The 12,961-nt window shown below is 45.5% G+C and overlaps 1 protein-coding gene across 5 annotated transcripts in view; it reads left to right on the plus strand.

Annotated features, from left to right (window-relative positions):
- Positions 1-12,961, plus strand: part of LOC139235118 (2-oxoglutarate dehydrogenase complex component E1) — a 128,459-nt gene that overhangs the window by 86,681 nt on the left and 28,817 nt on the right. For all 5 annotated transcript variants that reach the window (XM_070866305.1, XM_070866307.1, XM_070866303.1 and 2 more), the window contains 6 exons: positions 1,234-1,386; positions 3,608-3,710; positions 7,177-7,305; positions 9,879-10,029; positions 11,316-11,443; positions 12,700-12,878. In XM_070866305.1, the coding sequence (XP_070722406.1) occupies positions 1,234-1,386; positions 3,608-3,710; positions 7,177-7,305; positions 9,879-10,029; positions 11,316-11,443; positions 12,700-12,878 (843 nt within the window). The remainder of the gene's footprint in view (positions 1-1,233; positions 1,387-3,607; positions 3,711-7,176; positions 7,306-9,878; positions 10,030-11,315; positions 11,444-12,699; positions 12,879-12,961) is intronic.

The following is a 12,961-nucleotide window of genomic DNA, read 5'->3' on the forward strand; positions in this document are numbered from 1 at the left end:
TATGGATTCTCCACTTTCTGTCTCAATGGTCTAACAAACACTCAGTCCTCCGTAACACAATGCTACTGCCCCTGATTACAGACCAGAGGCCTCATCGGTATCATTAAATGCAACCAAATCCTGTCCCAATTCATGTTGCTGCTGATTCTGAGCAGCAGGGAACGTTGCAGAACATCAAGTAATTCATCTTCGATCTATGTGTCCAGTTGACCCACTGTAAACACACAGTGCAGACCCATGTTCTCTGGTTGCAGCACGAATGGTCACTTGCAAAAAAAAAAATGTCATGGATGCTCCACAAAGCCACAGAAAACCAAAGTTGCCTGTGCACTCTGACAGAACTGGCCAGCGTATACGAATGTTCCCTGTCAGCTGCGTTTTGTTCTATGCTGCCTGTCTCTTTTAATGCGCAGTCCCTTTAAAGTTTTGTTGTTCTAAACAATCTACCGTTGTTCACTTCAATAATAATGCATTTAGTCTTGTGGTTATAATCACTTAATTTTTTTTTACTTCAACAAAAAAAAAATCTAAAAGCAGAGTATAACGCAATTTACAGGCAAGTTTTGTCAGCAGATTTGAACGTAGGCATGTGTTCAATTCTTGTACGTTTTTTTTCTCCTAAAACATAACACAAAAGCTTTTTTTATACACTGTTCTCCTTATCAAACTGGAAATGGCCTTGCCTTATATAACAGTGTCTGGTCAATACATCTTCCTTCAAGCTGATTCTTGTGCGCACAAGTTTACATTTCTCTACAACATACTTACATCAGCATCCTTTCGTGTAGGTTGCAGTAGTATGTAGTGAGATGTTTATAGTATGGCACTACAGTACTATAAACATCTCAAGGTCTTTTATCCTCAACACTGGCTGTTGCTAGGGTGATCTGTAATTCTTTCTCTCTCGATTGTTGCTAGGCTATGATATCTCTCTCTCCCTCAAGTACCAACATATGCACGATATGTAAAAGCCAGTGAGTGGTCTGCGCTGGCCCTTTCAGATTACAGCACGGCCACGCGCACTCACCTAAGCAAGAACATTGATGCCAAATACAGTTAGAGCTAGATTGGTATGGTTATGTGATTGTAGCACTGGGGAGCGAGTCAGTAAGGAGAGATTAACAGTGGGAGATTGCGGGAGGAGTGATGGCAGGCATTCGACAAGCCAGCATGCCTGGCAGAGAGAGTCATTCTCTGGGATCGTTGATGGGAAGCCTGTTTGTATATTTAAAGGTCTGTTATCGACGCAATGGACACAATGAGATGGACGAGCCGATGTTCACACAGCCACTGATGTACAAGCAGATCAAGAAACAGAAGGCCGTGCTGAAGAAGTATGCAGAGAGGCTGATGTCCGAGGGTGTTGTGACTCAGCAAGAGTTTGAGGTTTGGAGTTCATTTTATTTTCAGCATTGAATGTTGAATTCTGTAGGGGTGCAAGGATTGCACGGGATACACGGCACAGAAACAGGCCATTCGGCCCAACCAGTCCATGCCGGCGTTTATGCTCCACTCGAGCTTCATCCTGTCTTTCCTCATCTAAATCTATCAGCATAACCCTCTATTCCCTTCTCCCCCATATACTTGTCCAGCTTCCCCTTAAATGCGTCGATACTATTTGCTTCAACCCCTCCCTGTGGCAGCGAGTTCCACATTCTCACCGCTCTCTGGGTAAAGAAGTTTCCCCTGAATTCCCTGTTTGATTTCTGGGTAACTATCTTATATTAATGGCCTCAAAATTTGCTCTTCCCCCACAAGTGGGCACACCCTGTGTCGACTCTTAAAACATAAGAACATAAGAAATAGGAGCAGGAGTCGGCCATTCGAGCCTGCTCCTCCATTCAATAAGATCATGGCTGATCCGATTATGGACTCCGCTCCACTTCCCCGCCCGCTCCTCATAACCCCTTATTCCCTTATCGATAAAGAAACTGCCTATTTCTGTCTTAAATTTATTCAGTATTCCATGGTCCACAGCTCTCTGAGGCAGCGACTTCCACAGATTTACAAACCTCAGAGAAGAAATTTCTCCTCATCTCAGTTTTAAATGGGCGGCCCCTTATTCTAAGATTATGCCCTCTAGTTCTAGTCTCCCCCATCAGTGGAAACATACTCTCTGCATCCACCTTGTCAAGCCCCCTCATAATCTTATATGTTTCGATTAGATCACCTCTCATTCTTCTGAAGTCCAATGAGTAGAGGCCCAACCTACTCAACCTTTCCTCATAAGTCAACCCCCTCATCCCCGGAATCAACCTAGTGAACCTTCTCTGAATTGCCTCCAAAGCAAGTATATCCTTTTGTAAATATGGAAACCAAAACTGCACGCAGTATTCCAGGTGTGGCCTCACCAATATCTTATACAGCTGTAGCAAGACTTCCCTGCTTTTATACTCCAACCCCTTTGCAATAAAGGCCAAGATACCGTTGGCCTTCCTGATCACTTGCTGTACCTGCATACTATCCTTTTGTGTTTCATACTTTTGAAGACCTCTATTAGGTCACCCCTCAGCCTTCTCTTTCCAAGAGAAAAAAGACCCAGCCTGTTCATCCTTTCCTGATGTATATACCCTCGTATTTCTGGTACCATCCTTGTAAATCCTTTTTGCTCCCTCTCCAGTGCCTCTATATCCTGGCGACCAGATCTGTACACAATACTCCAAGTGTGGTCTAACCAAGGTTCGATACAAATTTAGCCTAACTTCCCTACTTTTCAATTCTATCCCTCTAGAAATAAACCCGACAGCTTGCTTTGCTTATTTTACAGCCTTATTAACCTGCGTCGCTACTTTTAGTGATTTGTGTATTTATACGCCGCTATCCCTAAGATCTTCTACCCCATTTAGATTCGTATTGACTAAGAAATATGCGGCCTCCCTATTTTTCTTACTAATGTAGTAGTTATGTTACTGGACTAACAATCCCGAGAGCAAGAGTTCAAATCCTAGTATGGCAGTTTGAGAATTTGAATTCAGTTTTAACGTCTGCCATGCCAGCAACAATGAGAACAAATTATACATTTTTTTTTAAAGCCACTCAATTAAAAGTCACTAGTACCGTGGCAAATCTGGGAACTTCAATTTTGGTGTCATCACTAGTTGCAGGAGGTCTGTGTGTTGGGAGCTGAGCTCATTGAGGGGCTCATAAAGCAATGCCAGTGCACACCAAAATGGTGCTTCCTTTATTTATCCACCTAATAGAGTACATGGCTCAGAAAAAAAAGACTATGAACACACCAGCTATTCTGAACTTCCTCTTCCTTGTGGTTAAACTTTAGAATTTTGAATTCTAAAAGAGCTTGGAAAATCTGACGCATTTAGAGTTGAGCCCTGGTTGGCAAGTCCCGTGGCTGTTTAGTGTTTAAAGGCACATTGCTTTCACAGAATATTATTCTGATCGGGCTGATAAAGGTAACTGGAAGTGGTCAGTCAGCATCTGGAGGAGCAAACTAGATGAAGCTGTAACTTCATCAGGACCCTTGCCTGCATGCATGTGTCACCACAGCTATCTGTTTAAGATGTTGATGGCCCCATTGTGTGCACAGTTGGTGTTTTAGTTACACTTGCTACTTTTCAAAGTGTGTCTTTTTCACTTTTTGGTTGTGTAGGCGGAAATGGCCAAATACGATAAGATTTGCGAGGAGGCATATGCTCGATCCAAAGATGAGAAAATCATGCACATTAAACACTGGCTCGACTCCCCATGGCCCGGTAAGTGTTCCAGTGGGTGATGCAAGGTCTGTACAGCTCTGCTGTTTAGGGCAGGCAGTGAAGGTATAAACGCAGAGAGGAGAAGGTTTCTGGGTTGCCTAGCTGTTCAGAAGGTTTACATCGAATATACGGCACAGAAACAGGCCATTCGGCCCAACCCGTCCATGCCTGTGTTTATGCTCCACTCGAGCCTCCTCCTGTCTTTCCCCATCTAAATCTATTAGCATAACCCTCTATTCCCTTCTCCCTCATATGCTTGTCTAGCCTCCCCTTAAATGCGCCTATACAAGGAGTGGCAAACATCCAACATAAAGACGTCATATCTGAACCAGTGCATATGCTCCAACTGGCATTGCTGTGCGAAAAGGATGCTACAATTGGAACTATCTGTCTGACCACTCTGTTGGCCAATTATGGACAGAGACGATGATGTGGATGTGTGCATCTTTCTTGCTTGGCTCAACTTAACTGGTGAATTGGGAGGAGGTTTGTTTGGTGAATGTAGAAGGCAGAGAGCCACTGCGATTTGAATAAACTCTGGTTGGATAGCTGTTTATGGGTTGAATATCTTCCAAGTTGTATCTTATAATTGTACTTAAAATACCTTAATGAGTCATGGGGAAAAAAGAAGCCATCTTAAATAGCCATCTTGGATAGCTCTTAGGGCTGGCACAGAGACAGTGGGCCGAATGGCCTTTTGTGCTGTGAATTTCTATGATTCTAAAGCTAAAAATGTGCTGGGGATGTGTTTGTACTTTGCACTGGAGCATTCAATACAAAAATAACTCTGGTCCAAAGATTGTAGAGTGCAGTGACAATTGTTTGTGTAATTTTAATGGCGCAACCAATCCACAGGGGAGTGTTTTTATTCTGCTCCATTGCATCTGCTCTGACGACAACACCTTTCACACGAATGCCTCTGGCATGTCTTCCTTTTTCCTCAACCGAGGATTCCTCTCTGCCATGGCCCTCGACCGTATTCGTTCTATTCCCCGCATCTCTGCCCTCACCCCTTCCCCTCCCTCTCAGGACCACGCCAGGGTTCTTCTTGTCCTCACCTTTCACCCCACCAACCTCCACATTCAACGGATCATCCTCCACCATCTCCGGCACCTCAAGTGTGATCCCACCACCAATCACACCTTCCCCTCCTCTCCCCTCTCAGCATTCCAAAGAGACCGCTCCCTCCGCGGTCTAGTCCATTCCGCAGTCACCCCCAGCCCCCCTCCCCTTCCCACGGCACCTTCCCGTGCAAGCGCAGGAGATTCAACACCTGCCTTTTTACCTCCTCCCTTCCCACTATCCAGGGCCCCAAATACTCCTTCCAGGTGAAACAACAATTTACTTGTATGTCTTTCAATTTAGTATACTGTATTCGCTGCTCACGATGTGGTCTCCTCTACATTGGGGTGACCGCTTTGCGGAACACTTCGGTTCAGTCCGTAAGTGTGACCCCGAGCTTCCGGTCGCCTGTCACTTTAATTCCCCACTCCACTCCCACTCCGACCTCTCCGTCCTCGGCCTCCTACACTGTTCCAATGAAGCTCAACACAAGCTCGAGGAACAGCACCTCATCTTTTGATTCGGCCCTTTACAGCCGTCTGGACTCAACATCGAGTTCAACAATTTCACACCATAACCTCTGCCCATCTTTGGCTCCCCCCGATCTTGTGGAGTTTTTTTCTGTCTCCAATGGCAGCTGGTTATTATCCTGCCATTCACACGCTATCTAGATGAACCTTTTTCTAATTCCTGACATTAACATTTCAATTCGGCCCATCATCCCCTTTGTCTCTCAAATCTCTCCTGACTTCCACCAGATCACTGACCTTCCCTTTGTTCTTCCCCTCCCCCTTTCAGTGCTCCTTAAGAATCTGTTCTTTTCGAACATTTGCCAGTTCTGACGAAAGGACATCGACCTGAAACATTAACTCTGTTTTTCTCTCCACAGATGCTGCTTGATATGGTGAGATTTCCAGCATTTTCTGTTTTAATTTCAGGTTCCAGCATCCGCAGTATTTTGCTTTTGTGTTTTTATTCTGGTTTGGGTTCTGGAGAGTGAGCGCTATGTCGGTTAACTCCAAAAATGAAAGCCAGATGTGCTCTGGTCCCTTTCTGCTGCTACTGTGAGCTTTTGAGCACTGCATCTGCAGTTAGCAGGCTAGCGAGGTCGTCCTATGCATCTGCATTCTTGTATCATAATGTAACTGGGTCTCTGGTTCTGTGGGATGAATGCAGGCCAGTGAGTTTACTTCAAGTACTGCCACTGGCTGCATGGGACTTGTGTATTGGGAGACAGCAGCACCATTCTGAAATCAAAGCATCAATGAGTGAATCGACTTCTGATGTGGGTGTAATAGCAGAAAATGCTGAAAACACTCAACTTGGTTTCTCTCTCTAATGCTAACGTTTCAGGTTGATGACCCTTCATCAGATGAAGATGCTGATGAGTATTAATTTTGTGAATTCTTTTGGTTTCTGTTCTTGGTTTATTTCCAACACAATTAAGTGAAGTTGCAGTAAACCTACATGCTTCATGCATGTGGCTGACTAATGGCCACTACTAACCAAAGGTCATGAGTACTTTGGAGTCACTGAGTGTAGCCCTTCGCTGCGGAGCCCCTGTATATAACATTCACTGATCCTGATTCACATCCCTGTATATAACGTTCACTGATCCTGATTCACGTCCCTGTATATAACATTCACTGATGCTGACTCAAGCCCCCTGTATACACCATTCACTGGCACTGAGCCAGAGTACAGTATAAAAGATTTTAACGAGATAAGAGTGAGAGTAGGAATGGAGCAAAGTGCCTCCATCTACAGCAGGGTGACTGGCAGCAGAATGGAGATAGTTTATTAACATCGAGTACCCTGGCAGCTCCAGTGAGTAGCTGAATCTGACAAATTAGGAAAGTTCCAGGTTCCAAAGCCCTGCTCTGTTACTAGCTAGTTAATCTCAGCAGACTGGGCTGGAGTGGTGATATTGGCCTCAGCCTTCACCTGCCCCATGGTTACGGAGAGAAAAACCGGAGAAGGTCCATGTTCTGGTTGGTCCTGCTGTGTGCGTGGACATTGGGTGAGGTCAGGTTCGAGCAGTGATGCCTTCTAGTGTCACATAACCTGCCAGCACTTCTAGTCAAGGCAGGCATAGAGGGCAAGTGTTCAGAGGGGGACGAGCAACCATTGAGGGATCAGTGCCTTCAGGAGGGGAGGGAGAACATTAGCGAGAGGAATTAAGTGTTTGTAACTAAAATATCTTGTACACCACTCTGTGATCTATGGGCATGGCTGTAGTGGAGAAGACCCCTTTCCCAAAGAGGGAACTGATAAACGAGAGGATTAATCAGCAGTGGCTGGGCGTAGCGCACCGACCTGTCCTGTCTAAAAGGAGAAGCAAAGTGCATCTCTATGTTGCCATTTTTTAAATGTGTGATTCATTTTTTCTCCATTGTGCCTCTAGGTTTTTTCACTCTCGATGGCCAGCCTAAAAGCATGAGCTGCCCCTCCACTGGTCTGAGTGAGGATACGTTGAATCACATCGGAAGTATAGCCAGCTCTGTGCCGGTGGAAGATTTCACTATTCATGGAGGTAGGTCAATTGGTTCATTTATGAGAACTCTGGTACAGCCCCGCAGTTCACACCCAGCAGCATTAGCCATTGCTTGGCCCACGTGGATATTTTTGAACATATGAAAAGAGCGATGAGAAAGCACTATCTGGCCCATCAATGCTCACCCTATCCATTAGATGGTGATACCTCGTGCCGCTCCTCCCAGTCACGAACAATGCTAACTCCTGGGGGAAGGTGAAGAAGTGGGTGGAGGGAACCTGTGACCAGTTTTAGAAAAAGCTCCCCAACTCTTAAAGTAACTGAGCAAGCACGAGGACACCCATGATGCATCATTGGTGAATTTGGCTAAAATCAGTGCCCAATGTCTGAATTTCCTTAGGAACATGACTAGAAATTACCATCCCTGCCTGTCCGGCCAGGCTCACAGAAGACTTGCCCACTTTACCTTGTTTCGTACAAGTTAACTATTACTTTTGAGGACTTGTGCTGCATCCCTCAAGTGGTAGATTCTAAGGTCTGGTTTGCCCTTTTCGCCATAACTGGTGTGCTGATGGCTTAAAGGTGTTTTGCATTAAACCCCTTTAGATCCCTCTTCTGTGTCGTTTCCTGCAGACTGTTCCCATTTATTTTGTACCCCACTCTTTGCCTTCCTTCTTTGACTTTGCAATTCCCTATAGTGAATGACATTTCCCACCTTTTGGCCTAATCCTACAACCTATCCAGATCCCTCTGCAGCCAGTCCACTTGTTCCTCATTATTTATAACCGCTCCCAATTTGGTAGCCTCCACAAACTTGGATATCTTTTGTTACCTTTCTCCAAATCATCCCCAACCCAAGACCTCTACCACCTAGGCAAGGGAAGCGGGTGCATGGGAACACCATCACCTCCAAGTCACACGCCATCCTGACTTGCAAATATATTGCCGTTTCTTCATCGTCGCTCGGTCACAATCCTGGAACTCCCTCCCTAACAGCGCTGTGGGAGCACCTTCACCACACGGACTGCAGCGGTTCAAGATGGTGGCTCACCACCACGGGCAATTGGCGATGGACAAAAATGCTGACTTTGCCCAGCGACGCCCAGATCCCTTGAACGAATAAAAATGATTGTACGTCACAAGTAGCAATGACCATCAGACCGCCCATGACGTGCCCTCCAAGGCACCACTTTCCATATCTGTGCTGCTCCCTTAACAATTGCTTTTTACATCTTCGGACTCAACCAGGTAGTTTCTCCCCTAGCACTGCAGGGGACTCTGATAAATCCAAACTGTACGTAATAAAGCATATTGGCAGGATCCTGGCACCCAGAGGATCTGGAGCAAAAGAGAAAGGGGAAGAGGGGGAGGGGGCGGTGGTGACTTTGTTTTAAATGGGAATATTTACTGGTTGTAACAAAATTGGACCAGTCGCTATTGGTGTTCCACAACCATTGGGTATATTCTTAGCCTGCTCTCTGCACAGGGTAGTTGTAGGTAGCCAGTAATGCTAGAATGAGTGACTGCCTAACCCATGAAGAACTAGTCGTAGAAATTACAGTACACGAGGCCATTCAGCCCATCATACTTGTGCCGGTGCTAGCTCTGGAACGGTCAACTATACTCCTATTTGCTTGCGTCCTTTTATATTCTTTTTAAATACTTTCCTAATTCCCTTTTAAAGGACGCTGCCGTCTCGGTCTCAAAATCCACTTTTGGTAAAGCATTCCATGTTTCAATAAAGCTTTATGAAAATATTTTCTTCTAACTTTCCCCCATGATTTTGCTGGTGATAATCATGAGTGTATGTCCCCTTGTCATTAAAGGTTGGCATGCAGATACAGCAGGCGGTTAAGAAAGCAAATGGCATGTTGGTCTTCATAGCAAGGGGATTTGAGTACAGGGGCAGGGAGGTGTTACTGCAGTTGTACAGGGTCTTGGTGAGGCCACACTTGGAGTATTGTGTACAGTTTTGGTCTCCTAACTTGAGGGAGTGCAGCGAAGGTTCACCAGACTGATTCCCGGGATGGCGGGACTGACATATCAAGAAAGACTGGATCAACTGGGCTTGTATTCACTGGAGTTCAGAAGAATGAGAGGGGATCTCATAGAAACGTTTAATATTCTAACGGGTTTAGACAGGTTAGATGCAGGAAGAATGTTCCCAATGTTGAGGAAGTCCAGAACCAGGGGTCACAGTCTAAGGATAAAGGGTAAGCCATTTAGGACCGAGATGAGGAGAAACTTCTTCACCCAGAGAGTGGTGAACCTGTGGAATTCTCTACCACAGAAAGTTGTTGAGGCCAATTCACTAAATATATTCAAAAAGGAGTTAGATGTAGTCCTTACTACTCGGGGGATCAAGGGGTATGGCGAGAAAGCAGGAATGGGGTACTGAAGTTGCATGTTCAGCCATGAACTCATTGAATGGCGGTGAAGGGCTGAATGGCCTACTCCTGCACCTATTTTCTGTGGTTCTATGTTACCAATTTATCAACCAGTGCAAACAATCTAGTACTACTTAACCTCTCAATTTTTCATTATCTGGTCATTGCAGTTGCTCTACTAACTATTTAAAATTGTGGTGCTGAATAATTTCATTCTCTCTGCAGGTTTAACTCGTATCCTAAAAGGCCGTGGGGAGATGGTGAAGAATCGCACAGTGGACTGGGCCTTGGGGGAGTACATGGCATTCGGATCCTTGCTTAACGAAGGTATTCACATCCGCCTGAGCGGGCAGGACGTGGAGAGAGGAACTTTCAGGTAATGGTCAGAATGAGCTGCTTCTGTCTGTTTTTGAAAGTCTCTAAATGTCCCTCACTCTGCATCTCCCTCTTCTGCGAAACATAGAATTTGTACGGCACCTTTTATATCCTCAGGACATTTCAACAATGCTTGCATCCAATGGATTACTTTAGGTATGTGATCATTATTATCAGAAGCATCTTATGCAAGACTGGGCTTTGTTCTTCCAAGTGTTGAAATGGATTTGCTTTAACATTGGCTAAAAGCTATCCCAACAATGTTCCCATTAAGCCACACGGCTGCCAGCGCCCTGGAGGTCCCACCTGCCGGCTTCGCAGTGGGGGGGGGGAAAAACCCATGTGTGACCAGGAAGTCGAATGGGCTGCGCACCCGAAAAAAAATTAAAGGGATCATTGTGTCCCAGTATCTGAGAAACTGATCTGGGTTTGAGTGCAACCATTCCTCGGCTCATTTTAGTGGCCTTTGGGTTGATTTTCAAAATATGCTCTTTGCAAAATATTTTTACAAAGTTACGGTTAATTTTGTAATGTACTAATTTACCTCAAGAATATTGGGCTTAGATTGGGAGAGCAAGTAAAATGATAGAAGTGGTGGATTGAAATTTGGCTGCTCGGGTATATATTGTAGGATATGTGCAGATCTTAACTGCTTGGGAGCTTGTGAACTGTCGCTATCTGCCAGTTAAGCAGTTATTCAGTTTGCAGACACCTGAAAAACTCCTTTTAAATTGTCTTGATATTCTGTCAATCCCTCAGTGTCAGCTGTGGCTCAGTGGGCAGTACTCTCGCCTCTGAGTCAGAAGGTTGTGGGTTCAAGTCCTACTCCAAAGGCTTGAGCACAAAAACCTAGGCTGACACTCCAGTGCAGTCGTGAGGGAGTGCCGCACTGTCGGAGGTGCTATCTGCCCTCTCAGGTGGACATAAAAAATCTCTTGGCACCATTTTAAAGAACAGGAGTTCTTCCTGGTTTCCTGGCCTCAATCAGCATCACTAAAACAGATTATGTGATTATTATCACATCACTGTGTGTGGGAGCTTTCTATGCGCAAGTTGGCTGCCGCATCTCCTACATTACAAGTGACCACACTTCAAAAAGTACTTCATTGGCTGTAAAACACTTTGGGACTTCCAGTGGTCGTGAAAGGCGCTATATAAATGCAAGTCCTTTTTCTTTCAATCCAATGCTTCTTGGGAACACTTTACTGTGTCTTACACTACCCATTACAACTGAACAGCCACTAGTTTCTGATACTAAAGGAAAACAATTGTATGTGTCTCCCTCAGCCATCGACATCATGTGCTGCATGACCAAAATATGGATAAGAAGACCTGCATTCCCATGAATCACCTGTGGCCAAACCAAGCTCCATACACTGTGTGTAACAGCTCACTGTCCGAGTACGGGGTGCTGGGTAGGACAATTTTACTACTTCATGTCTGATAAAACGGCTCAGCTTGCCGAACAGTTGGTCAGGGAGCGGGCACGTAGAGGGTGTTGTCGACACGAGCACAGAATAACTTCACGTAGCATTGAGATACTTTGTGAATAAAGAACACAATGGTTTGGATTATGTGAGGAAAAGGCAGTTTGCATAAGTTTCCTGTAATTGTGGGTTCAATAACAACCCACACATCAACTGCTCTCAGAAAGCACAGCCTCTGAATGAATCCACCCTGTTCACTGTTGCTCAGCATTTAAGTGGAATCTAAGAGTGGCTACTTACCAATGTTCCCAATAAGCTGCAAAGCCCGGGATCGGCTTTTTCAGTGTTAAGTTAAACTGAATGGGCCATGTAGGCCCTTAAAGGGGCCGTGCACCCCACAAAAAATAAGAGAGATCATTGCTGCTCACTGTTCGCTCTCCGCCAGTCTTGTTTAACCTTTGACCCCAGCCATCATCACCTTCAGTACTGCCAGCTCTTGCAATTTGTGACGTTTATTACTCATGTGCATCCATGTAGAATATATGTAGACATCATTGAGCTGTTTGACAAAGGAATCAGAATTGATGAATAAAAGGGAATTGAATAAATACTTGGAATGGGAAAGATTTTCAGTGCTATGGGAAAGGGCAGGGGAGTGGGACTAATTGGATGGCCCTTCCAGAGCTGACAGACATGGTGGGCTGAATAGCCTTCTGTACTGTGTCATTCTATAATTCTTTGTGATAAGGTACTTCTAATACAACTCTAGAAAGCCAAAAAATAGGATGTGGAATACTGAGCAGACTTCAAATAAGTATTTGGTAGAGCTCCTCCCTGCCTGACTAGGGAAAGGTTCGATGTGTGCACCCCCTGAGCTCGATAGAGCTCCAAGGCCTCGGGTGAACTGATCTCAGTCAGGGAAGTGCTTGGGTTAGGGTTAGTGCAGGTAGTTATACCTGACCTTGGTGCCCTTGAGATAAAGAGGCGGGGGGGGGGGGGGGGAATTAACCAGTGTTCTCGCTTCCGAAACCTATTCACTGACTCCAGATGCAAAGTGCCCATCTGTGGGTAGGTCAGAAGAGGGTCAAGCTCGACTGGGTTGAACAGCCTGCTGACACTTTCGTCTAGGCATGCGCATTAAGAACGGCCACCTACTAGAGGGTGCTCATGAAAGCGTAGGGAGCAATGTCTCCAGCAAATTCTCATTGTTTGGCGCGTTGCTTTAACCCTCTCGTCTTTTGCAGGGTTTGAGCTGGGCTTTGCGATGGCCAGTCCAAATGCTCTGGTTCTGTGGGAGGCTCAGTTTGGTGATTTCCACAACACTGCCCAGTGCATCATTGATCAGTTCATCAGTCCGGGGCAGGCCAAGTGGGTGCGACAGAATGGAATTGTCCTGCTGCTTCCGCATGGCATGGAAGGAATGGTAAGGCTGCCTTTCAGGGTGGGATGTTTCAGGAAGCCAGCGTGAGCTGCCTGGTCCAGTCATCGACCAGTTCATGTCTCGAA

The sequence above is a fragment of the Pristiophorus japonicus genome, chromosome 22 (assembly GCF_044704955.1).
Source record: "Pristiophorus japonicus isolate sPriJap1 chromosome 22, sPriJap1.hap1, whole genome shotgun sequence".
Lineage (NCBI taxonomy): Eukaryota > Metazoa > Chordata > Chondrichthyes > Pristiophoridae > Pristiophorus > Pristiophorus japonicus.